This window comes from Astyanax mexicanus, chromosome 2, assembly GCF_023375975.1.
Source record: "Astyanax mexicanus isolate ESR-SI-001 chromosome 2, AstMex3_surface, whole genome shotgun sequence".
Lineage (NCBI taxonomy): Eukaryota > Metazoa > Chordata > Actinopteri > Characiformes > Acestrorhamphidae > Astyanax > Astyanax mexicanus.
In genome coordinates, this window is record NC_064409.1 from 47,106,458 (window position 1) to 47,132,954 (window position 26,497).

The 26,497-nt window shown below is 36.9% G+C and overlaps 2 protein-coding genes across 6 annotated transcripts in view; both read left to right on the forward strand.

Moving 5' to 3' along the window:
• LOC103025724 (transmembrane protein 80) overlaps positions 1–5,362 on the forward strand; it is a 7,292-nt gene extending 1,930 nt beyond the window's left edge. The window contains exons 4-6 of the mRNA XM_007235113.4: positions 1–75; positions 191–392; positions 4,396–5,362. The exon at positions 1–75 is cut by the window's left edge and continues 18 nt beyond it. Of these exons, the coding sequence (XP_007235175.2) occupies positions 1–75; positions 191–392; positions 4,396–4,408 (290 nt within the window). The 3' untranslated portion in view covers positions 4,409–5,362. The remainder of the gene's footprint in view (positions 76–190; positions 393–4,395) is intronic.
• Positions 5,363–7,822: 2,460 nt separating this feature from the next.
• eps8l2 (EPS8 like 2) overlaps positions 7,823–26,497 on the forward strand; it is a 43,527-nt gene continuing 24,852 nt past the window's right edge. Inside the window, exons 1-3 of one of the 5 annotated variants that reach the window (XM_007235116.4) lie at positions 7,823–8,143; positions 20,872–20,922; positions 21,444–21,490. In XM_007235116.4, the coding sequence (XP_007235178.4) occupies positions 20,888–20,922; positions 21,444–21,490 (82 nt within the window). In that variant the 5' untranslated portion in view covers positions 7,823–8,143; positions 20,872–20,887. Of the gene's footprint in view, positions 8,144–20,871; positions 20,923–21,177; positions 21,491–26,497 lie in introns of those variants that run through there. The other 4 variants (XM_007235115.4, XM_022672396.2, XM_049474402.1 and 1 more) reach the window with 4 other exon arrangements.

Genomic DNA, 26,497 nt, shown 5'->3' on the forward strand with positions numbered 1-26,497 from the left:
CTGACAGTGATTTGGCTCTGGATGTATGTTTACTCCTACTTATGGCTGGCCTGGATGTCATCAGACTATATTGGGGTAAGTTAGGGCTGCCTATCATGAATAAAATAGGTCAGTTTATATATGTATGTAGTGAATATGTAGTGTACAACCTGTATTTTACTAATTCACTGCTCTATATTGGCTGTGGTAGGAGTAAGAGGAAACCTGCTGGAGAGTGAGAAGTATATAAGTGCCAACCTATTCAGCACAGGAGCCACAGTGCTGCTGGCAGTGTATTTCCTGGTTTGGCAGTCGTATGTGCTGAGAGCTGATGTGATCATTAACAGCATCCTGCTCTGTCTCTATGGCCTCGCTGGAGTAGTCGGCTTTGGAGCCCTTGCACGCTTCAACAGGTCAGATTCTTGATGATATCATTTCATGCAACATGGTCACCTCTCAGGTCTGGTTACAGTCTGTGTGTGGGAAAGAAGACACTGCTTACTTTCAGATGCTTTCAGAGCAAATGCAAAAACAAAAATCAAAAAACGTTATTACTTATTACACTTATAGTATCACTTTAAACTAAGGCTAATTTATTAAGGATGTATAAATAATTTATAAAGGAATTCAATAATGGTATTAATTAAGTTGTAAATACTTTGTATAAGCACATTAATAAGCACCTAATAAACACATAAATAGAAGGAACAACTGTCACAATTACTTTTTAACATATCTGATAAAATATATAAAAAGTCAGTGATTTAATATGTTATTCTAGTTAAATGAATATAGTTATTAATAGAAATGTTAATGATGACTGATGGATAAGACAAAGTAAAATAAGCATCTAGAAAGATCTGAGGTTTAACAATATAAACAAATGTGGAATCACTATTTAATATATGGCAGGACACTATTGCCCTTTCTGTCTGTGTGTTGTAACGGCTTATTAATGATGTATAACTTTTTTGTAAACTATTTATAAACCCTTTATATAGGAGCCTTATTTTAAAGTGGTACCACACTTTAATACTGGAACACAGCAATTGCTGGCTAGAGTTGGCCAGTTTTAGCCCTAACTAGAAATGCTGTACAAACATTTTAAATATTGGGCTACATTTGTGAGTTCAAAAGTAAAATTGGCCCACAATATATTGCCATCTGACATATACATAAAACGTTTAAAAATGTCACATAATGACATGTGCATCCCATCACCACTGCTACAAATTGGAATGTTTCTTTCGAACAGTGCATGTAGCAGCAAACTACTACCTTTGGCTTTGTTTAATACTTTATACACAATTAAATCACTCCAAAATATTGCAAAATGGTAGGGTATGCTTCCAATATAGGAACCTAACTATTTACTTACTCAAAGTAAATAAGTTTTACTATTTAAATACTTTATCAAACATGGCCGGGGTCTCCAATCAGATTTAAGTCCATGTTTTGCTTTAAAATGTGTAAACATGTCTTTTATACATATTATGTTATTTTTATGTCAGATCTTAAAAAATGAGCAGTAATATTTAGTCCCACTTATTTCCACAATCAAACCACCACACCCCCAAATCGCAAAATCAGTTCGCAATTCAGTATAGTGCTGTTTGACAGAGGGAACTGTGGGTGTAAAGTGTATGGTTGTTAGACACGCTCAGATGAAACTTTTAACAGCTATTAACAGTGGCTTCAACAAAGGATAAAACCACTATAAATCTTCAAGAATCTACAATATGTGTATGTATATGTATAACAGTCTGTTAACAAAGTGATAACATACTGGTACACCTTAACCTGAATTAGAAAACATGTGTTCAAAGGGTTCTTAGTCAGTGCACTTTCATATGATACTAAGGTCAGTAAGAAGTATCACATTGATGATAACCTGATTTCTCTTCGGTCAGATTGTGTCCCTCTTTTCACTGGTCACTCTATTTGTGCCTTTGTGTTTGGGCATGAATGAAATCAGATCATTTTCTGTACATCAGTCTTTGGACTTAAATTATTTACATCCCTTTCATTCACGGGTCTTGTCACTTTATCTGCAGCCTTATGTGGGAGCACGGCTTTGGTGTGTCGGTTGCTTTGTGCTGAGACTCATTAAAGATGCTTTTGTGCGGGGGCATGACGACATAGATCCCACTCCCCGTGTCCAGACTGTGTTACAGCAACAACTCCTGTTTGTTTGTAGTTTCTAGGCCTAAAGTGTGTGAAATCTCCTTTTATAATAACCTTTTATTATAACTATGAAGATGTATACACTTGGGGGCAAATTTAATTTTGCTTATAAACATTTTGCATAAAACAAACACACTGTTGTGTCAGTGTGTTCATATAAGGGAAAAAAAGAGGACACTTTTAAAAACTGGGGTTTAAGTGATTAAGCCTAGTATTAAACCCTATCTGGACGGGATTAGTTTCTCAGGGATGTGTGTCCGGACAGAACTAAAATTACCGGAGGACCACAGAGTTCAGAAAAACAGTAGGTAATTCAGCCTGTAATTTTCTCAGAGGACGTCTGAGAAAAATGGGGTAATTTTCTGTTTTATGGTGGTGCCCTCTGTGATTTTATTCCTGTCAAGATTGACCACGTATGTGTTTTTCTCAGATGTCCTCTGAGAAAATTACAGGCTGAATTACCTACTGTTTTTCTGAACTCTGTGGTCCTCTGGTAATTTTAGTTCTGTCCGGACACACATCTCTTAGTTTCGTCTCCTCATTTGTGATAAAATAGTTATTTATCCACTGCCGCACACCGTAATTACACTTTGGACGCGTGTTTCCACGGATAACCACATAAACACAACAGCGAGTGGAAATGGAGGAGCTACTGAACGTAATGTCATGTGACTGAGAAAGCCAAAAAACTGTTTTTCCAATTGCAGTCTGGATGTCAGAGTTTTATCACTGAGTAGAAGTGTGAAATATTTCACACTAATCCTGTCCAGATAGGGCTTTAGACTGAATTTTGATGTCAATGGAAAATCTCCAAAATGCTGTATAATCCAAGACTAGGCTGAATCCCTGTCTGGGAAACTGCCCCTATGGGGTCTTACAGATTGGCTTCACAATCACAATATCTTGTAAATAATTGTTATCATGATCCCAAGATCATCTACATTACATGTTGACAGATTTTAACTCATTTAGACATTTAGCTTATTGATTAAATCACTTTATTGTTATTCAATTAATGTTAGTATTATAGTGTAGTAGAACTAATATAAATATATCTCATTATGCAGCTGTAATGGTTAAGTCATTGCTTTTAGCCACAAATGTATTATTTTGTATTATAGACATGTTGACACAGACATATTGCAATTATATTTCTTTATCCAGAAGTATTTAGACCTTCATGATCTGATGCCTTATCTTATCTTGGGACAATTTAGGACACTCAAGTGTAAAGAGCTCTTAGAGCTGTTGATGCTTAAATATTAATGTGAATTTAAATGAAGATGCCAGGTGAGTATTTGCTGCTCTACCAGTCAGTGTTATCCGAGACGCTCAGAGGCAAAGTGGGTTCTGCTGAGACTTTTCAGAGCCTTACAGGCGTTATTGTTTCTATGTGGGTCATGATGCCCTTTATAGCCTGTCACCCTTTGCTGACACAGACATGAAAATGTATATACACACATACAGTAGATCTAATCCCTAGACTAATCCCAATCCAAGTATTGTCAAAAGAATAGAAACCGTTGGCACTGTGTGAATGCCATGCGTGGGCTAGAAGTGTATAAAACCCCTGAGCTGTATAGCAGTGGAACTGTTTTCTCTGGAATGATGGTGATCCAGCCAGTAACGTTTATAGCTGAATTCGATTAACTCCTCAAAGCAATACTTCAAAATCTAGATACAGATACAGTAGATACAGTAACTCCAACAAAAACAGAATAAACCCCTTTAATATCCTTCATTTTAGAAGAAATGTAATATGTTTGTCCATATAGTGTATTTACAGCTGTATGTGAAGAAAGTTTACTTGGTTCTGAGATTAAACATTGAAATAATCGGAGAACAGATCATTCTTTCATTAACCAAATCAGGTGGATTGTCATAATGGAGACGTTAAGCTGTGCTTTCAACTATGGCTTGTGTTTTAGGAATGTTATTCTGTAATAACTTTACTTTTGGTGACACTTTACAATGAGAGTCACAAATAACAGTACTTATGACAGTAATAAACATCATTAAAGACTCAACTTCCTATAAATTGATACAAGTTAAGGAATGAATAAACATTGTTAAAATTTAATGCTTAAGAATGTTAATTATAATTAATAATAATTAATTGAACCATTAGTTAAATAATTACTGTAAGTACTGTATTAGTGTTACACTGGTTTTAGTTATTGAAACGGAGAAATGGAATATGTGTTATGTCATATAATTTCTTGTGTCTTTCAGAGCATACTCATGACTGAACGGGTGGGTTTATTCCTGTGGTATTTATCCTTGGCTGCAGATGCCCCCGACTTATTCATGACTGGACTGCTGCACATCCTCTAACTTACCAACCAGCATCAGCCTAAAGCAGGAGGAAGTGTCTGAAGAGATCAGTTGCTATGCAATGAACTATTTGTTGTTTTCAGTATAGTTAGCTGATTTCAGCTGTTCAGTGGTTTGTTGTGGGGGTTATAGATGGAGAATATTTTTTATTTCTTATATTGGTGTGGTTGTTTTTCCAACTTTTCTACAAATGTGGCAAAAGATGGAGGACTCAGTTTAGAAACTGAAGAAAAGCTGTAATTGTGATTTTCATTTGATATAAATCAGTTATTTCAGAGCTGTTGGTTGTTAACCCCTGACGGGAGTGAAGGGTGTAACTCCGACGAAACGGGGGTTCGGCTCAGACAATAACCCGGAGAATACATGGTGTATGAAGTCTGTAGCAACTTGCAAAAACCAAGAAGCATTTTGCAGAACCAAAGTTCACAGGCGAGTTGCTGGAAAATTACACTGTACACCATCACTATTAGCAACTTGCAACTGATTTAGCCTACCATGCTAAGTGTAGCTATAAGTGTATGTGCTGAGTAGAAGTGGCACACACAGGTTCTTGAGGCCCCACCTACGTATTATAAATAAGGATAGTGGGTGGTGGATCGAACGAGGACAGTGTGTCAGCAGCGCTGTGTGCTCGTTATGGGATATATTTGTGAAAACATTCTAACATGCTAATACAGTTAATGGCATTCTCCAGGCATTCTGATAACCACATTTCAACAAATTCACACATTTTCTTTTTTTTTTACTTTATTATTTTCAGTTTGGAGCCCAATGTTAACTTGTATAACCATACGTAAAAGTGTAATACAACATCTGGCAATATTTGAGTTCCATTGTTATAATAAAGTTACTAAAGTTGAATCTATACGGAATGCCAGCAATCCCTACCTACTACCAAAGCGAATTTTGTTTTAGCTTTGATTAAATATAGCCTATATTAAACTCCTTTTATTGCACAACTTTTTGTATTCAATTTTGTATTTAAAACTTTATTTTCAAAATAAAATAACAAAAGCAAACCTAGCCTCTTTGTTTTCTACCAACTGTACCAAAATCATATCAAACTGTGGGGTTTATATCATGGTCTTAACCAAACTGTGAATTTTGTGTACTGCTACATCCCTAGTGGGGATACATATCTTTTTAGTCACCCTCAAAAGACAGATCACAAGCACCTCTCAATTTTCCAACAACAAAAAAACAAGAAATGTCTCCAAATATTAGCTTTAATCAAAAACAAGTACCTCATCCTGGTGCTGTTTACAAGGCTTCCATTCTTAATCCTCCATCCATTCATTATCTGGTTACAATGTCGCCTTTAAGGTGAATAGACACATATTATTCAGTGTGTGAAGTTGATGTGTTGGTAGTAAGGCTGAAATTGTATTGAAATCAGCATTTGGACACCCTAATTCATGTAATTTTGCTTTAAATCCCTGTCACTATTATTTTAGAACCAAGTCATGTAAACACTAAGACAGCACAAATTGTGAGATGTGTTTTGAAATCATTTTATTTTATTTTCTGACCGTGTAGGACACTTGGAGCTTTATTTATGTGATTATTTTTTTATTTCTCCAGCAGAGGGCGTGTGTATGCGTGAGTAAAGAGTGTGAGATCAGTATGTCTCCCCTGAGGCTAGAACGTTCGGCTGCTGTATGAATCACTATGCAGCGCAGTTAAAAGTGTTTTTACACTAAGAGAGATGAGCTATAACTCAAGTAACTGCATTCAAAGACAGTAGAAACAAACCTTAATTACTGTTAGTGCAATATATATCTTACAGTTTAGAGTGAACATAAAGAATAGTCATTAAACAGAATGAGTGATTTTAAAAGTAATTATAAAAAGGTTATATATAAGTCATATAGTTATGAATACCTGTTCACAGTAATATGTACTGCAGTGGGCTTTGTATGAACTTAAATTCTACACTGACCTCTACAGCTGTGTCTTATTCACAGCTGGTAAAGTTAATGATCTCCTAAACATAAATTAGTTTTCTAAATAAGTAAACCTTTCATGCAGTTTAGCAGAACTTTAAAACACGTGTGTATGTGTGTTTGAGACAAAGAGAGACTGAAAGAACAATGTGGATTTAATAGATTTTTTTGTTTTAATAGATTTTTCAATATTTGTGCTTTTTATTCATATTATAAAACATCATACTGAGACCCAAATGCTTTCAGTTTGTCATCATTCCAAGCAGCCATCTTTTTCTCCCAAGCTGCGTGATGTTCCACCCTGTTATTCTATTTATATTATCCTCTTGAAGCTGCCTCTCCCTGTCTGTACAGTCTGTGCTCACCTGGCTACAAAAAAGGCAGCACAGTAAACAATTGATTCTCTATAGTAACATTTAAGCAGGGTTTAAGCTTAAGCTGATGAACTGTACTACAGTTTGCGTTGTACTAAGGAAGCAAAGAAAATAATCTTTGAAAGAATGTAAAAAAAGGTCTACAGCTGTAAATTTTGTAGAATTGCTAATTACAAGGCTCAATTCTGCAGACATTTAATTACAAACTTAAAGAATTGGTTTGGTTCTGAAATAAAACTGTATGCTAATTTTATTTCAAGACTCTTTGTGCAAACTATTGGTCTTATAAAACAGTCCACCTGAGCTTTATAGACAATACAAAAACCTTACCTAAGTCTCCTTTAAACCGTTACATCATGTCTCAATATCCAGCACCCTAAAACTAAGAACATAGCTAAAATATATAGCCAAAATATATACTGGCCTGACTCTAAGCTATCAATGATGTTTGTATTTAGAACAACTAGGTTAGTATGTTGATTAGTGAATTAGTGATTAGTGATATGCGGCTCTGGCTTCCACAAAATAGGCAAAGGATTGACCCTCAGAATGTGTTGATTGAATCTTAAAATTTGGTACACTGTTTTCACTGCATATGCTGGTGTATGCAGGTCTAAGAGTTCTGGTTTATCTTGTCTTGTATGGCAGCATGGCACCATCGATGACCAGAATACTTGCACTGAAAACCTTTGCACATTGTTACCGTTGCACAAATGTCAAAATGTCAAACAGTAAAAATACAGAGCTAGAAAAATAACAGCAATTGAAATGATATGACCCTTAGTAACCAGACAAAGCAGACCTCTGACACATTTCCATACAGAGATAAGGGCCCTGTTCTTATATAATGTGGTCAGATGGCTCCTGCTGCCCTTCCCAAATGTTGTCCCGTTGTGCGAGGCTCCGCCCCCCTCTCGCGCCGCAGCTCGTGTTACCCTCCCCGTCTGTCACCTGTCTCGAAGACACGCCCCCTTTGGCGAGTCTACACACTTACTAACATACACACTTACTAACACACACACACACACACACCCACATACCTGTCCACACACACACCTGCTGCTGGCACCTCCTCGCGCCCCCTCACTGCGTGTTGTGTGAGCGCTCGAGGCGCCGCGCGTCTCCTTGGCTACAGCAGCTGTCAGCGCGAGAGCAAAGTTCAGCTCAGACCCTGAACACCTACCTCCACTCCTCTCTGAGTCATGGAGGGACCGGCGGAGTGACCCACAGACACCCTGCCTCAGCTCCTCCAGGATAAACACTCACTCAAACTCACACACCGCGGGGCGAGGAGCGCTGCCGGACCGTAGCTGGGCTGCTTCTGCTCGGGTAAGAGCTCGGCTCGGTTCCCCTCAGTCTCAGAGTCAGGGACCTTCAGCTATGAGAGGTGAAGACCAAAAAAATAGTAGCTAGTTTTAGCTAAGTAAAGTGATGGAGGAGAGTACAAAACCTCAACTCTGAAGCTCTCTCAGACTCTCTTAAAAGCTCATTGGTTAATTTCTTTCAGAAATAACTGAAAATACTGTAAATACAATTTTGTAACTATTGGTAGGAGAAGACTTGTTGCTGCTGCTCCTTCTGTTAGCCAAAGCAATATGTATTTGACTATACAGTTGAATTGACTGTTCAGAAAAGAGCTTAGTTAAATAGATTTATTTAGTCCAAACGTAAGACTTTCTTTCCATACAGTGTATTTTGTTTTTGGGTTTATGTATAACCATGCCTTTTGTGCCACCAATATAGTGTATAACAGTACACTTCTCAAGATTTAAGATTGTTCAAGATGTATTATGAATGAACACATTATTGCATATGTATAATAAGGTTAACCTTTACTTTAAAGTATTTTTTGTACACCTTTTTTGGAACCGTTTTTTTCTTATATTACAGCTCTGGAAATATTAAGAGACCACTTTAGTTTCTAAATCAGTTTCTCTGATTTAGCTATTTATAGGTATTTGTTTGAGTAAAATGAACATTGTTGTTTTATTCTATAAACTACGGGCAAAATTTCTCCCAAATTCCAAATAAAAATATTGTCATTTAGAGCATTTACTTGCAGAAAATGAGAAATGGATGAAATAACAAAAGAGATGAAGAGCTTTTTAGACCTCAAATAATGCAAAGAAAACAAGTTCATATTCATAAAGTTTTAAGAGAAATCAATATATATAATTTATAATGCATTCATAATATATTATATCCATCCAAAATACCTAATACTTATTGTCAAAAGCTTTTATAATAACTCATAAGTACTTAAAGTGACATACGTACCACATTATTGAGCACAAGTGTGAGATCCTATAAACAGAGGTTTCATATTAGTATAGGAATTAACCACTACAATTATGATATATTAATATAATAATAAATCTATTGATGAAAAAACATTGAAGATACTAACTGTATGCTATATAATGCATTAAAATACAGGATTCAGATTAAGTGGTACCAAAATGTCCTCTTAAAAACAGTAAAATCCATTGCATTTTGGCCCCAGATGATAAAAAATGTAGACCTCCCTTGTTCAGACATGTGAGGACACTTCACTCTAGCCTGTCATAGTTAACTGACTTAAAGGGAGTTCATAGTAGTGCTCTTATCTCTCTGAGAGAGAGGGGCTTACCTCTGGTGCACCTGTCACACAGGTGACATTTATGACCTGCACACTTCTGCTTGATATTCCCTGACCTCATCACATTCTGTTTCCTCAGAAAAGTCAAACACACATTCTGTCCAGAATCATCACCGCTACCGGCACAGCAGAATGGAAGCACTTAGTCGGCCATTATGGCTTTCAATCCCTGTATGTTTGATTCACTCCTCAATGCTCCATCATTTGCATGGGGCAAAGCTTAAATGGCCATTATCTCAGCCTGTTCATCTGTTTACTGAAGCTTACACAATGAACTCAAGTCAATAAAGTGGAGTGCTGACAAGAGAGAACACATTTGTTTGTAGCTTGTCATGCTTGAAAAAATCACCATGGAGATATCTGAGGTCGGAGTTTGCTCAGATGGGCTGTGCTTGTCATTCAGTGTAAATCTGTGCAGGAATCTGCATGTGCACACATATACAGTCTACTAAAATTGAGAAGTAGTAAACGCAGCCTCTGTAGCTTAACAAACATAAAACACAATATTGTCAGAAAATCATCATTGTGGTCTTTGCAAAAGTTTGGACACCTTGAGATGAGTGCTATACTCTGCTGTAAACTGTCAAAATCTAAGTCTAATCTAAAGATCACTGTAAATTTGTCAATAATCGTAAATATGCTGTGCAGCAATCAGAAAATTATCTCAGATCCAAATAACTCTGTGCAGAACAGCAGGAAAAAAATCCAACTATAAGAACTAGAAGAACATCTAACTGCTAGCTAAAGTTATTGCAAGCTGTATTTTCTGTAAATTCTTTTAAAAGGGGGTTACTTACCCATACTGCGCCAAAGATGTAGCCTAAAAGTAATTATTGTATAGGTATTATGACAATAAAGTTAAACTGAGTTGAATGGAAGTCCTTACTCTAGAAAGTTTTCAGATATTTTAGATTTTTGTTTTATTGACAGAATTTTTAAAATATTTTTAAGTATATATGTCATGAAAGGCAATTGTTTAATAGGATTGCCAAAAATACCGTTTATATCCTATCAATTAAAAACAAAAAAGGTCATACACTGTAATATTTGCTTGGAGCAGCTTTAGCTTTGATTAGGACACACATTTACTATGATATTGTTTTCATCAACTTGCAATGTCACAACATGTATTTTTGTCCAGAGTTGCATAATGTTTGTCCCCAAATCTTGTATTGATTATGGGAGATTTGGACCACTGCATAAAGTGCGGCACATCACAAACATTTTTAATCGTGTTCAGCTCCATGTGTGAAAATAATGATGTCTCAATTAAATCAATTAATGGAATAACCTGGTCATTTAGTATATTCAGGTGGTCAGCTGACCTCATTTTTTGGGCATATAACATTGCTGAACCTGGACCTGACCCCAGATCATAGCACTACCCTCACATGTTTATACATTAGGCTGTAGGCCTGACTGGTCATTTTAGGCACCTCTCTTCTTACCCTGATTACTCTGGAACAGAGTAAATCTGGACTCATTAGACCACATGACCTTCTTCCATTGTTTTTCATTGCTCCAGAGTCCAATCTTTATGCGTCCTAGCAAATTGAAGTCATTTCTGTGGGTTAGCCACACTGATAAGTAGTTTAGTTAAGGCTACACAACTGTTTAGTCCCAATCCCTTCAGTTCTCTTCACACTGTGCGTATGAAAATGTTCTTACTTTTACTACCAAACATATCCCTTAGTTCTAGTGTTGCCAATCATGATCATTCAAGATTCTTTTCTATTCACATTCCTTTCTCGAAGATGAAGTTTCCCCAGGGTCTGTCCATTTTTTAACAATCAGTTGGACAGTTCTTAACTCGATAATAGTAGTTTCAGCAGTCTCCTTCGATGTGTTCTCTGCTTGATGCATTCTAATTGAAACAGATTAACATCTTTTTGTGACCACAGGATGAGTCTTTCCACATAAATGTTTAACAAATGAGAAGCTACTCACTGCATCAGTTAGGGTTAAATAACTTTTTGCCAACTTAAAAACTTAAACACCCATGCAGTAATTATCCAACGGGAGGCTCTTACTGTATTTGCTTAGCTAAATCCAGGCGGTGACCAAATTCTTGGCCAGTCAGTGCATTTACTTTTACTACAGTTTTAACCCAATCTTTTTCATATATTGTCCAAAAACTTATTTTCTTTTGTCATAATATATCCATTTCTGCATTTTAGATCAGCAACATTTTTTTTTTGATGGGGCAATTTAGTTTTGTAGTAGCGAAGATCCATTTGGTCAGATTTCTGAGAAAATGATTGAAATGTTTAGTGTTCCTCAAAGAAAGATTGAAACAAATTGGCAGTGCACAATAGCATTAAACATTTCAAGGAATTGTGAGAATTCACTCCACAATAGCTTGATAGATCATTAGATTTCTTTGACAAACCTATGTCAAGCACCACAATATGGAGATACATTCACAGTTACTTCGCTGTGTATGAAGAAAATGCACAAATTGAAAAAAAAAATTACAGCTCTGTATTGTTGCACACTGTAATACATTTTTTGCAGGAAAACGGGACAGAATACCACCTTTTGTGTATGTGTTGCAGGCCTGAAATATTTTAGGATCATGCTGACTGCCATTTAGAAACCATTTTTAATACTGTTCCAACTTCCAACTGATTTGGGGTTGTTATCAAATGTTAGTCTAGTTTTAATGCTGGTCATTGCTTTCCTTATTCTCAGCCTACTTGATTAATCAAATTTATCTATAGGTTTCTCTATTCCAAATATAATTGACAGAGACAGGCCTCCCCACACACACTATCTGAACTTTGTATTAGTTTGTAGAATTAATAAGTTGTTGAAGGAGGTATTGAGTGTGATTGGATGCTGTTTAATTACCCTTTGATGAGAGGGTTAGTGTTGTTGTCCTCTGTTCACTTCTCCTGATCTGTCAGGATTGAGAATTGCTTGGCTGTTTGTGGAATTTTAGGTAGAGTTTACTTTGTGTCAACATTGTGATGTTTAATATTTAATTTCACATAGAGATGTACATGTAAACCCACTGCATTATATTTTTTACTACTTGGGCTGGGCATTTATGCTTCATGCTTTGTAGGGTTACAAAGCAACACGTACGCATGTACAATTAAAGTGTTCAATTTGGAATTATCTGGTTAATGTTTCATTCTTGATTGTAGACTTTGTTCCGCTGTATACACGTACCCGCATACGTCCACACGTATGAGATAGGCTATTAATCACCCCTACTAATAACAGGTGATCTAATTGCAGGTCTATTCACTGTTGTACCAGTCAACACACAGGGTAACCTAATTGCTTTTGTCTGCAGGTCTCTACTCTAAAAGCAGCACAATGGACCTACCTCTCCCATTTTGAGGAATGGGTATCATGTTTAAAATGTTGATAACTTCTTTTCTTCTGACAGAACAAATAGACAGAGTTGTATGTTTTGAAGCACAGAAGCACAGTTACTTCTGTGGGTCTCGTTCTTTATTTGCAACCAGTCAGACCAAAGCTGTATCTAATTCATTTACCATTGTGGAGCACAAGTGGGCTTGAATTACCCTGAGGGAGCATGTTTCTCAATTTTGCTAAGCTTTGTTCTTTTTACCGGTGCCAGACACACTTTCTATGGGTTTAATGTCCTGGACATACTGTATGTCATCGATATAGAACCTTTACATCATGTAGAGGGTCTTTAAACTTTAAAAAGAAACCGTCTACTCACACATCTCATTTACAATCTTTAAAGAACCTTCCAACCTTAAAGAACCTTAAAGCACAATCCAAATTCTTAGAGTTGGATTCCAAGTTGGATTCAGGATTCAAAAATACACATATTCCCATTGCTGAAAATTTAGTAAAGTCTTAATGTTGTAAAGGCAGTTGTTTGGAGATTTAATTCATATTTCAGCATACATAAATTGTTTTTTACCTTCTGAACTCAAGAGTAGCCATCTTATGGCAGGGGTCGGCAATAGGCATAAAGCATTAAGCATTAAAGATCTGGCCTGTGAGGTTGTTTAAACTATAATGAACGATACGCTTTTATTTACATTCCTCCACTGTCTCTGTCCCGCTCGGCGTGATTTTAGTTTCTGCCCGTTTTTGGGCTTCCTATCTTCTTATAAGGACGTTTTTTTCCCGCCTGTGTCCCAATTCACTAGCCGGAGCAGCGGTAGTGCGACTATTGGACTGCGACCCTGACGTGACGGGTTCGATCCCGCGTGAGGAGCTGTGAATTCAACTGTTCTGCAGTTGGGTTCAACAACCCTTTGGGCTGGAGAGCTACTAGTCTGTAGCACTCCATCCCATTACACTTCATTTTACAAAACTTTTTTAAAAATTTTTTTTAGCTCGCCACATAATGGCTTTGAAAATATCTAGCTTAGTTACTTAATTGCTGACCCCTGTCTTATGGTTTGATGAGACAATGATTTATTTTTAAACTTTTGCACCAAATTCTATAAATTATCGAAAGCTGGATTTTGCCAAAAGCTCAAAGTAGTCATTGAAAGCCCAGTATTGATATAACATTGATGTCCATGATTATTGGGAAACACATTCTAGCATGTTTAATTTTTAACATTGTAAGTACATTTTTACCATTTTACATTTACATCTACCACAGCATTCAGACTTTCTAAAATCAGGTTTAGAATATTTAAATGTCCTCAATAAAATACATAGCAATAATGCGCCCATCTTGAATTAGGAGCTTTTTTGGCAGCTTAATAACTGTTACGTTGCATCTGTGTGAAAACTGAAAGCTAAAACATCCGAATTCTCTAGACTTAACCTCAATCTCTCTGTGCAAACTACTCTCACAGAGACTGTTACAAAGGCAAATGTTTTATAGTTATGACTGAATTGGTCTTTTACAGCTTATGGTTTTATATAACTCTAGCAATAACTGAAAGTACAGAGCATTCCTTCAGGTGCCTGTACCATTAACTATTAACCTGTATCAGTCCGTCTGTTACTCGAGAAGCATAGCAGCTTGTTGTGCACAATCTGAGAGCGTGAAGTATTATGTCATTTACTCAACCTTCACACAAACACACAAGCAGTTGTACACACACACACAAACACACACAGTAATTCTGTCCAAAAATGTTTCCGCGATGCCCCAGACAGTAAACATACTGTACAGCAGAATGAACAGCAGAAAGGGTGTAGGGCTAGGGTGGAGTAATACATGGAAAATGGAACCTGGTTGTGGTGGAACTTACACAAGGCAGCTTTAAAAGAAAGTTTTGTAAAAGAAAACGTGCCCTAGTCCTGATCCAAAAATACCAGAGCACTCATGCGGTCAGGTGCGGCAGTGCTAGTCAGCAGCCTGATGCAAATGCCTCAGGCTAGAGTTTAAAACTGCTTCCTGTCATTTGTGAAGTCAGACTGTTTGCATATGTATTGTATTCCAAAAGGCTTTGAAAATGGTTCAGTTTGTCGTTGTTTCATATTTCATTTGGGTTATAGAAAAAAGTAGCTCCTTGTTAGATCATGTAGTCGTGGCTTTTAACTGTTGTGCTTTATTAAACAAGTGTAATTAAAAATTAGGGTTGAAAATGTATTCTCTTACAGGTTACTGATTACTTGATTTAAAGTTTAATCTGTAACACAATCTGAATGTGTTCACAGTTCTAATTACTTGTTCTAATTACGGAAGCTCCAGAAATAGAAAAACAGTTGGCAGGGCCAACCAACTTTGTTCCTCTGAATTCAGCGTTGCCTTAAAATTAATTCAAAGCTAGTTCTGGATTCAGTTTGGGCTTCTGGACAGATCTCAGATTTTTTGGGCTCCTGGTTTAGATTTAATTTACCTTGGTGTTCTTTTCCACTGGAGCATGCTAATTGTACACAGTTTGCTTTTTAGTGGAAGCTGCATTGTGGCATCAGTTTTTGTGTTGTATTTAAGTCTGACCTTTGTAATTGTGCCTTAAAAGATTGTCATGTACAGTAGGGGTGTAGTGTATTGTATTATTTTGTTTTCCTGTACACCTTTTGTAATTTTTTGCAATTTTTATCTGAAAACATGTGGTAGCTAAATATTTGGTACATTCCTTATTTTCATCGCAAGACATCAATCACCTTGAGCTAAACTTAGCATGGTATATTGCTCACTTGCCAATGATTTACAGCTTTGAGCAGCATTATATATTTTTTGCCTTAAAGGTCTCACTCCATCTTTTTTTCATTCATTTTAAAATGTCTAGTTGTGGTCTCTAGTATGAATAAATGCCATGTGAGCTATTTTTTGTTAAAAAAGTGCTCCGGTTATCTGGTATAACGCTGCTTTAGTTAGGTGACATGGGCAGAAAAAAACTATTTCGGCTCTTGCTCATGAATATTCATACATGCAAACATATTGACTCTGATTGGCTTACAGCACTGCCACACCAGGCAGCAGCGAGGCAGACAACAGTTAGAAATGTTTCAATTAATAAAGACATTTTTACACTAATAACAGTGTTTGCAATTTCATGTTACTTTACCTGTGTAATGCCCCGCTAAGTGCAGTTCAGCCACTGACCTTGTCTTAGAGTCACTGTAAAATGCGGAATCCACCGGAGAGCCAATGTAAACCTAGTTACTTATACACAGGTCCAGAAAGTAAAAATCCACCCCGGGGTTTTGTTCCAACATCCAACAAAACCGCAGGGTGGATTTTTACTTTCTGGACCTGGACTAACTACCTCTGCTTACACAAGACAGCTGGCTAGCTAAATAACTAGTGTAAACAGAACTGTTCTAAACATACACACCTATCTATTTCAATTGTACTTGGCTGGTTGTGTTTCATAGACAAAATTGAGATGCTCCACTGACTGCAATAAAGAGAATAGTGCCTATAGCATTATTTCTACCTTGGGCTCAGAAGAATGCTAATTGCGCAGTGTAACTCTGTTGAAGCAGACAGGACACTGTGACCGCTTTCACACATGACTGTGTTTCATATGTAGGCCATCTGCACCAATATCAGCATTCTGGAACCAGTTTTTGAGTAGAATATGTTCTAAAATCCTTTGGTTCTGCATTTTATTCAATCAGCTATGCTTGATATTTTGTGCTCTCCATATGGTGCACCAAACACAACATTTGGTGTTGTGTACTCTAATTTGTTAGTTAAGTACTGCATATCAGAAAAAATACCCAAAAAGTTTTGAGATGCTCTGACCCAGTCATCTATTCATCACATTTTAACAATTTGAGATCATAGTGCCTCATAGTGTATCATGCATTGCACTGAAAAAAGTTTAATTTACTATAACTGTAAGTAACTATCTATTCACCTTAGGTCAGAATAGTAAACTCAGCTAATACATGTCAGCTTTGTAAAGTGTTTGAAGAAGTTTAGACTGGAATAGAATAGCTGTTGTTGTTAGTAGTACTACTAGTAGTAGTAGTAGTAGTAGTGAAATCTCACTTTACTGTCACTTGAGTTAAATGACAGTGACTACAGAATGATGACATGACAGAGGCTTGTTTACTCATTCATCATAAAAAGTTTACGTGGTATAAGGAGCAGCTGGTGTTTTCGTTGTGCAAGGTGTTGCTCCGACAGTGATGATAATGATATGGAGACGTGGATTGTGGGTTTTGTTTCTCTTACGCACAGATTGTTCTGCCAACAGTGTGGCTGTAATGTCAGCCAAGTTGCAATGCCAGGGAGCATCACATGGACAGTATTCCTGTGATGACTATTAGTTTTGTAATGAGTAATAAGTAGTACTACGTAGTTCATCTTTTGTGAACAAAAAATATTTAAGGAGTCTAAATTTAATTAATTATTTCTATTATCCATTAATTAAGTATTTTAAAGTGTAATTATGTATAAAATTGCTATCTTGGCAACGGAAAAGACAGGTGTGCTACTGACTTAAAACCCTGACAATCATCAGATGTTCATTGCTACTTTGGCATCGCATGCTCATTGAGTACAACCCCACTTGTTACACACATATTTACATCAGTGCGCAAACCCAACTTTTACATAAACTATTAACATAACACAAAATAAAGTAACATAAATTACCTGCTCGTGCACCTTTACAGTGCTGTTAAAATAGCAATCTGCCAAAGTCAGAGCGCACCTGGGAATGACAAGTAACATGCTGATTGGTTTATTTCATTTTACGCCCAAAACACATTCCTGATTACTTAAGAGGATTATTATTTGCTTTTTGTATGTTTTAAGCCACACAAGGCATACTTTCTCTGTCATTGTGATAGCAAAAACACTGACAGCTCGCCCATACACTCTAAAAAACAGAGGTACGATATGAGTACTTTTTTGTACTCAAAGGTACACTCTTCATAATTGTACCATCAAAGGTACAATACTGGTCTTTACAGGGTCAGATTTGTTCCCTCTCAAGTACAAAGTATTTTCTAACAGCAATAAGTACAAATTTGTACCATTTAACCAGCCATAAGGTACATTCAGTATTCTGTATCACTGTACTGATAAACAATATATATTTTATTTGCACATTTTTTATTTGAAAGCCAGACAATTTTGGATCATCAAGTTTTTGAGCCATATTCAGTTGATGATAATGTTTATAGCCTTTATAATCTTTACTGGTGCAAAAACCATGGGTACAAAGAAGGACTTTCACTGAAAGGTACTTTTTTGTACCTCAATATAAGGTACAGCCCCAGCGACAAGCTTTGTACCCTTTTAGGTACAAATCTGTACTTATATTTCTTAGAGTGTAGATTGCTAAAATAGGGCCCAATGTTACTGATTGCAAAGTATTTTTGAGTTAACTCAACTTAGTTTAGTCAACTTAGTTTAGTTCAATTAACTCACTTGGTTGTCAGGATTGTTGTCTAAACTGACAACAATAAAGACAACCAATTAAGTTAGGGGAACATTTTACTAAGTTAGGGGAACAGTTAACTCAACTTTAGTAAATCTACTGCAGCTGAAATCACGTCAGTTTAATCTTACCTCTTCACTGTTTGATTACTGTTTATTATCTGCAGGTTAAAATGTCCGCTATCATGTGACATCACCACAATGGGAGGCTTTTCACAATGGAGTACTGAGGCTTTGCTTGGATTTGAACTTTTAACCTCCTCAGAGGTAGTTAGACCACTGGGCCACTCTGGAGCTGTAAAGTTACACAACACAAGATCATATCCTAAACACTATCTTGAACAAGGTTATGTAAGAAGTTTCACATATCTGAAGTGATTCAACTGTTAACTGCAGGAACAGGAAGGCCCATGTGATAGAGTTCTAAACTGCAGATGAGAATAAATAGCAAATAAGGTTAGGAAAAAAGAGCTGCTATGCCTCCGTTTTTAATAAATTATACAATAAATTTGCTATAAAGCGTAGATATTTAGCACATTGTTTCCTATAAGCACTTTTTGAAGCACTGTATATGAAATATTGGACAGTGTCTTTATGCCAGAACCATCTATCCAGAGCGCTTAAAATCCTGCTGAAATGCAATCTTCCCCAACTTAGCACCAATTAATAATACACACTAATAGCAGTAGACACCAGTACAGATAAACCTAACACTGGGAGATTAAGAGCCCCTGACTGATGTGGTGGATTATGTAAGTGGACGTGAATGTGTAATCAGTCTCGTCTATTTCACACGCTCGGACACACAATCACGCACAAGTACTCACTGTCTTCTGTTCTATTTTTCATTCTTCTTTTCATTAATATTTGAACTGCCTACTATGTCTTAGGATTCAATTATATAATCCTTTTTAAAGAGGTTGTACTGAAGAACTGTGGCCAAAATTAATTATAGCAGCATTATCACATTAAAAGGCTTTTATCTAATTAGATAATGCAGCAACTTTCAAAAATGATGTAATGTCTAGCCTTTTTCTAAAGTGAGAGTGGAATGTGTGTGTATGTGTGTGTGTATGAAGGGTGGGGCAGGAGGTGTAGTGCTGTTTCTGAACTGGAACTGGATCCAGGTTTGTGTCTGATAGGTCTGAACTTCAGCACAGTGAGTGCAGTGAGTGTATGGTTTAGGCAGACGCCATAAACTGAGTCTGAGCTGAATTATTCATTTTGGCTAGACTGCACACACTATACTGAAGAAAGCAGGAAGAAAGAGACAGAGAGGTGATGCTCAAGAAAGTTAAAGCTAGTAGTTTAAGCAGTTATGGTGAGATTTTGAGATGTTTAGTCTATTTTAAGTTCACGTAAAGGGGCAGAGTAAACATGACTGAGAACACAAGCCACCAGAAAATCATGAAGTTTGCACTGGCTGAAGGCGTATAGTGTGAAATATAAATAAGTTTTAACATATCTAAACTGAAGAAATGTGTTTTAAGCATAATTAGTAAAATGCAATTAATAGAAATCCAATTTTCTTGTGAGGAAAAAGCTAGATCCGCATTCATTATTACTTAAAATGATTGTCTAAATTGAGAATCAGGTGCAGCACATCAGCTGTGGATGATCAGAAAATTGTAAGAGACTGTCTTGCTGCCTTGTTATCTAAATATGGGGCTACCACTCACTTCAGTAATCAAAAACAAACCAAACTAAATGTCTGAGGTTTATATAGGAGCAACTCCTCAAAAGTCCACTCTTTCAGACTCATTTTATGCTGTAATAATGTGAGGGTGTCCTAATGAATTTTTTATTAAAGAAGTACATTTCTGTAAACTATTTGTATGAGCTTAATTATATTACCTCGATATCTTAATATTGTTCAAATGAAGACAGAAAGAGTTTTTAATGGGGTGTCCTATTTTTTACACATTACTGTATAGCTGTGAAATTGTCATTAATAACAGCAAAATTAATTTTTTTACCTCTGGGCAGCAGCTGAAGGAGCTCTTCACACTGCAGACTGTGCTTATAGGACGTATAGAAGCTAGAGCTTAAAACATGTGTCAATCATCATGCTTCACAGCAATATCACCATATATGATAGAACTATCACACATCACTTTTTTGTCCATATAATACACCCTTATTGTGTTCTGTACTGACCCACACGGTGTATGTTTTGGCTGAGTGGGTTTCTGTCAGAATTGCTTGTCTGTTCTTGTGGATATTTCTGGCCGATCAACACCAGTCACAGTCATTACCATTTACACTGCGCTGTCCACTGTGGGTGGTAATGCCTTTTATGACCTATTCCTGGTACACGTGTGACACTGTCGATTAACAGTAAATGCAGCATCTCCATCATCTAACAAACACTGTCTCACATTAGAAATCATGTTAAATTATGCCACTTTGCCATGAGCACACTGACCAGTGTTCAGCCTCCCTCACAAGATAACAGCTCACAACTTATACAGGCGTGAATGTTCCAAGTCTGCTTTACCATGACTTTTGTTATGTCAGTGTATTTTAACTTGATACATGCATTTTATGCTCTCTCTATTTTAATTTTCTTTCTTTCTTTTTCTTCTCTCTCTCTCTTTCTCTTTCTCTCTCTTCTTGTCTCAGGTGGATGTCGTAGAACATGAATCTCATGGGACCCCCGACTAGGCAGGCCAAGTGAGTATGGCAGCCTTACAAACACTGGCAAATGAGTTACACAAGAGAAAAAAAATCACTAACCATGGGATGTTTGGGCAGGCGTGTGTGCATGTTTTGATGTGTGAGAGTGTGTGTGTCTGTGTGTGTGTGCCAGGGTCTCAGTTGACAGAGCAGCTCTGTTAGGGAATGTTTGCTTTGCCCTCCTTACTGGACACAGCCTCTCTCTCTCTCTCTCTCTCTCTCTCACACACATGCTTTCTCTCTCTCACACACTTTTACCCCCCTCTTGTAGTCCCATATGCTCTGAGAACCTGTAGATAATCTTACCCCGTCCGGTCCAGTGTAGCCACACTGAGAGTCACTGAACTGAAAGTCTTTAAAAGCAGAGCATTGGTGGACTTAAATCAGGAAAACTCGCATTTTGGATGCACGCTGGCACTCAGGTGCTGTGTGGGGTGTGTTTGGATATTGTGTTGCTGAAGAAAAGCACTTTGAGTGATGAAGAGCAGAAATCACCTTCCCTCTTCCTCTTCCTGCAGTGGAGTGGCCAGATCTGACAGCAAGATCAGCGCCAAGGCCCTGTATGGTAAGTAGCGGATGTGGATCTCTGTGTTTTTGACTTGTAGATGTGTTTAAGTAGGGTTGTGACCGTGTGAAAGGGCACTGAGTATGTTAGGATACTGCCTAATATCCCAGTTTGATGCCTTATTTGACAGCCATACTAAACCTGTTACACTGGGGAAAAAAAGCTGCCCATCACTTTTTGTGCTGAATGGACTAACAGAAATGGTCTAATGGTTAGTAGCCAGTTGGCACCTACTTAAGATACTGTGTAACTATTACTACATTGTAAAAAACACAGAAAGAGTTCTATATATTATTGAAAAGTTGACTAGTTGACAATAATGGGTCCCTTTTTTGTTCTATGTTTTTAATTTCAGTAGGCAGATAACTATGTAGGATCCATATGGTTCTTTTAAATTGTAGTTGTTCTTTGTTGTAGAAAATTTTAGTTGTTCTGTGTTGGTTGGGTTATACACTCATTCTTTGAGTATAGAATAACTATTTGTTATTTAAGTACTATTTTGGTAATTAACATGATTGAAAATAAAGGTGAACGTCTAGTTTTACCTGAATGACCTTTGTAGCAGGTTAATTTAGGCAATTCGGAAATGTTTGGGTCACTTCTTTTTTTTTTTTAGTTTTTCAGGCTGTGTTTCCATTAGGTGTTGCCATATTTCTTCTCTTTGGTGCTCTCTGGTTTCACCAAAGGACGATATGTCCCTGTATGAGTCTTGGTTGCTTTCAAGGTTTCTTCCTGTTGACCTGAGAGAGTGTTTTCTTACCACTATTGCCAATGGCTTGCTCAACTAGGGCTTAGACACAGGTCTACATAAAAGCTGCCTTGTGACGATGTCTGTTGTTTAACGCACTTTACAAATTAACCTGAATCTAAAAGCAAATTTGAATGGGACAATTATTCACTAATACAATACTTACTAGATTCATCATATATATATATATATATATATATATATATATATATATATATATATATATATATATATATATATATATATATATATATATATTTCATTTACAAAAAAAATACTGTATAATAGAATACTGTCTGAAAGAAAAATGGTTCTTGATTCAGGTGTCCTGTGTAGCACTTTATTTTTGTAGAGGGTACAAATGTCCTTACTAAAGAACCTCTTTTTTCCATCAGGTTTTTAATCTGTTCTTCTCTGAGGTTCCTGTTTGTCTTTACTATATTCAAACTGTGTACTGTCATGTTTAGTTCATTGTGGAATTAAAACCATTGTCAAGTGCTGCCGGTGTGTATACCGTTTGTTCTCTTTTGAACTTTCTCTGTATAAATGCTTAAAATCCTCTTAAACATTTTTAAAAAATCTATTAATAGTGTGTGTGTGTGTGTGTGTGTGTGTGTGTGTGTGTGTGTGTGTGTGATTTACATGGGTGTTATGGCTGTTAACAGAGACTGAGGCTGATAGGTCCTCGCTGAGATTGAGCCAAACCATAACAATTGACATTTGCTAATCAAATGAATGTGCCAGGAAATGAGAGTGAGAGGGAGGTCCAGAGGAAGAAAGAGGAAGAGAAGAAGATAGATAGAAAAATTGGAGGAGAAAATGCTGAATTAAAAAAGTAAAAAAAAAATCTTATAAAGTAAAATATTATTATAATGTAAAAAGGGCCAGAATTATTTAGTGGCTCTAGATAGTCAGAACATATTGGCATTTTGGGTAAAGTAGTTTGTAAGCAGATCTTTGGTAAATTTCTTTGATTTCACTGTCTTTATAAAGTCTACTTGACTGTGTCCTAGTAGTTCTGTTGTGGCAATCATTCACTTGGCTTTTACAGTGGTAAGGTCTTTGTAGGGACGTCTGTGTGTGTGTGTCTGTGTCTGTCTTGTCTGAATGTACACAGTCCCCTTCTATCCCAGTCTGGGTGTGTCTGTTCTGAGTATGTGGAAAAAGGTGTGCGTGTGTATGGTCATGTTATAGAGGTATATAAAAGAGGCTTTGAGAGGGTTTGTGTGTGTGTGTGTGTGTGTGTGCAGGAGGAGGTGGTGTTCCTCCCATATATGAACTGCTCTGTTTTTCTGCTTCCTTATTGATGACAGAGACTAACTAACAATACATCATATATGTGGATGTGGGTCATGTGTACTAACACACAAACTACAAGAAAGAGCGAGGGTGACAGATGGCTGCTGACAACTAGCACACAAAGTGTCAACGGGTGGCTGATGACTATGCCTTTATTTTTATTTGCTTACCTTGGGACACCTGTTTGTGTGTGTGTGTGTGTGTGTGTGTGTGTGTGTGTGTGTGTGTGTGTGTGTGTGTGTGTGTGTGTGTGTGTGTGTGTGTGTGTGTGTGTGTGTGTGTGTGTGTGTTTGTGTGTGTTTGTGTATATGCGTGCATACAAGACATGCTCCAATGCTACACTGTATAAAATAACCTCCAGCTCATTCATTGTTGTTGCTCAATCATCTTTTGCAATCAAGAGTATTAAAAAAGAGTCTATTCAGCTTTTGTTGGAGTAACTGTCTCTTCTCTCCATGGAATGCTTTCTATCAAATTTTTGAGCATGGCTGTAAGGACTTGATTGTATTCAGCCACAATGCTGTTAGTGGTTTATGTACAGCCTTTCAGGAAAAGTTCCTTCCTCATCACAATGTTTGGCAATACTTTGCACAGTTAGTGCTATGTAAGTTTTGTAAGCTATGTTGAATATTAAGAGCTTAGTTATTTAATTAACCTTAATTCACTGACTTAAATGAATGTTGGTTTTCACATTTAATACTCAGATTTACAATATAACTCCTCAAAGTCTATAAACCCTTTCAACTGCATGAGTAGCTGCCGTTTCAGCTCAGATGTTGAATTTATGTAATTACAGCATGATCCAACAAAGACAAAATTGTGTAGATTTTTCTGTTGTTAGTTTGATACCTCATGAATAGTAATATAAGTTAGATATCAACATTTAAGCATTACTCTCATTGAACAGAAAAACTTGCATTATATAGATGTGTTACAGCGTAGAGGGTGAGCATGCACATGATATCGTCTAATTTACAATTACAATTAGATCATACATGTTAATAAACTTGGTGCAATAATATTAGCAATTGCAGAACTTAAGATATACATTTCTGTACTTATTCTATAAAATTTGGTTGCAGCAAGTTTACTTACATTTTTAAGCAGTGCTTAGTGTGGGCTGGTAAGCACCGGTATGTAGTCCTATCTCTTCTGCCTTCGGTGTTAAACTGTGTTCACACTAGCAGACTAGTAAAAAGCATTTTAAGAAACATTTGAAGAAAAATTAAGGGTGAAAGAAGGTAACAAAGGGCTCAAAGAGTAGCATTCTAGATTAGCAAGCATGCTAACTGGTCAAGTTGATATATTCCTACTTCTGACAATGCAAGCATCGGTGAAAACACCCACAAGAGACAAACTTGATTTTCCTGCATACTGGGACTTCTTATAAGCTGCATGTATGTAAAATACTTTATGTCTGAAAAGTACTGGATCCCACAGGATTAACTTTATTGAGTCAAACCCCACTGCAGAATCAATTCAAATCTCTGTCTCAGCTGGGCACCAGAGAGACAGAACCAATCAAAATCATTGTTTGAGTGGTAGGGTGGTTTCACACAGAGTCAGACACAGAGAATCAGAGGGTAAAACTAAAAGCCAGAACCAATTTCATTGCTTGTTTCGGGAAGGGGCGTGGCTTTTTCCAACCTGTGAAACACATGTGAGTTCTGATTTAGTGAGAGAACTGCTCCTTTAATCATATATTTTTTATTGCGTGACAAGGTTTTTGCATGATAGCAACGATAGGCTATTAAGGATCTTTTTGAATCCATCTTGCAGATTTTTACTACTGCTAATATGTGTAAAAAGCTCTGTTGTATGTTTTGTATGTATATGTGGCTCTGTTTTCTCCTCAGTGAAGCAGAGTGTTTGTGTTGTGTTCTGTTGGTGTTAGATATATAGGACTTGTGTGCTTTGTTTAATCTCTCCTCTCACTCTCGGCAAACATCCTCTTTGCTCTGCTATGCAAAAATTCACACTGTCGCTCAGCCTCGGTTTGACTGCCGTCCGGCCATGCAAATAAGACCGTGGGCCTCTTACCTGCTTAATACACATGCTTATCTGAGCTATCATATAGAGAGAGAGTCAGAGCATGAGTAACAGAGAGAAGGAGAGAGACTGCCGCTTTGAATCTACTGAGATTGCAGAAGCTGGATTTGTCTCAGAGGACTGCTGTTAACTGGAAAGCTGAATCAGCAGGAGGACCAGAGCTCCTCTCATGCACAGTAATTCAGTCTATTTATACATCAGATTTATCTTGTTCTTCCTTTAATTTCTCAAATCTTTTTCTTCTTTTTGTCTGTCCTTTGTTAACTTCATCTCCTGCAGTTAGTGCTGAGATCATGCTTTAGCTCTGCTGGTGAGGATGTGACTTCAGGATTCGTATTTGTTTTTCCAACTCTTGCTTCTTGTACGAAACAAAAAACGTTTTTTTTTGTTTGTTTAAATGAAAGCTTTACAGGAAAAGGAAAGAAACCTTAATAATTGAGGAGCTCTGATCATGCTGGGGGGCTCAGGTCATGGCACTGTCACCATAATCAAGAATCCTAACTTGTTTAACGGTGCTCGTCATCAGCAGCCAGAGTCAGAGAGAGCTCAAAAAAGGTTTGATGGCATCTTAGAGAAGGCATGTGCTAGTCTTATCTCTTTTAGTGTTGGGGTCATTGCTAGTGATCTTCCAAATAGGGTAAAGCTATTATTAATTTATTAAGAAAAATAAAAATATTAAAAATATTTATTTCAAGTACTTTTACAATATTCATATTGGCCCCTTCATCATGAAATTCACAACTTAAGGAACAACCAGATTCAAATTATGTCAAAAAGTAAAAAAACGGGACAGTATTTGTATCCTTATGTGTCTGAACCAATATCATGTGACACTGAGTAAACCATGTGGGCTCTGTGGAGTCTGTAGAACTGTGTGGTGGGTCCGCGTTATTGCACTTATCTGTTTGGTC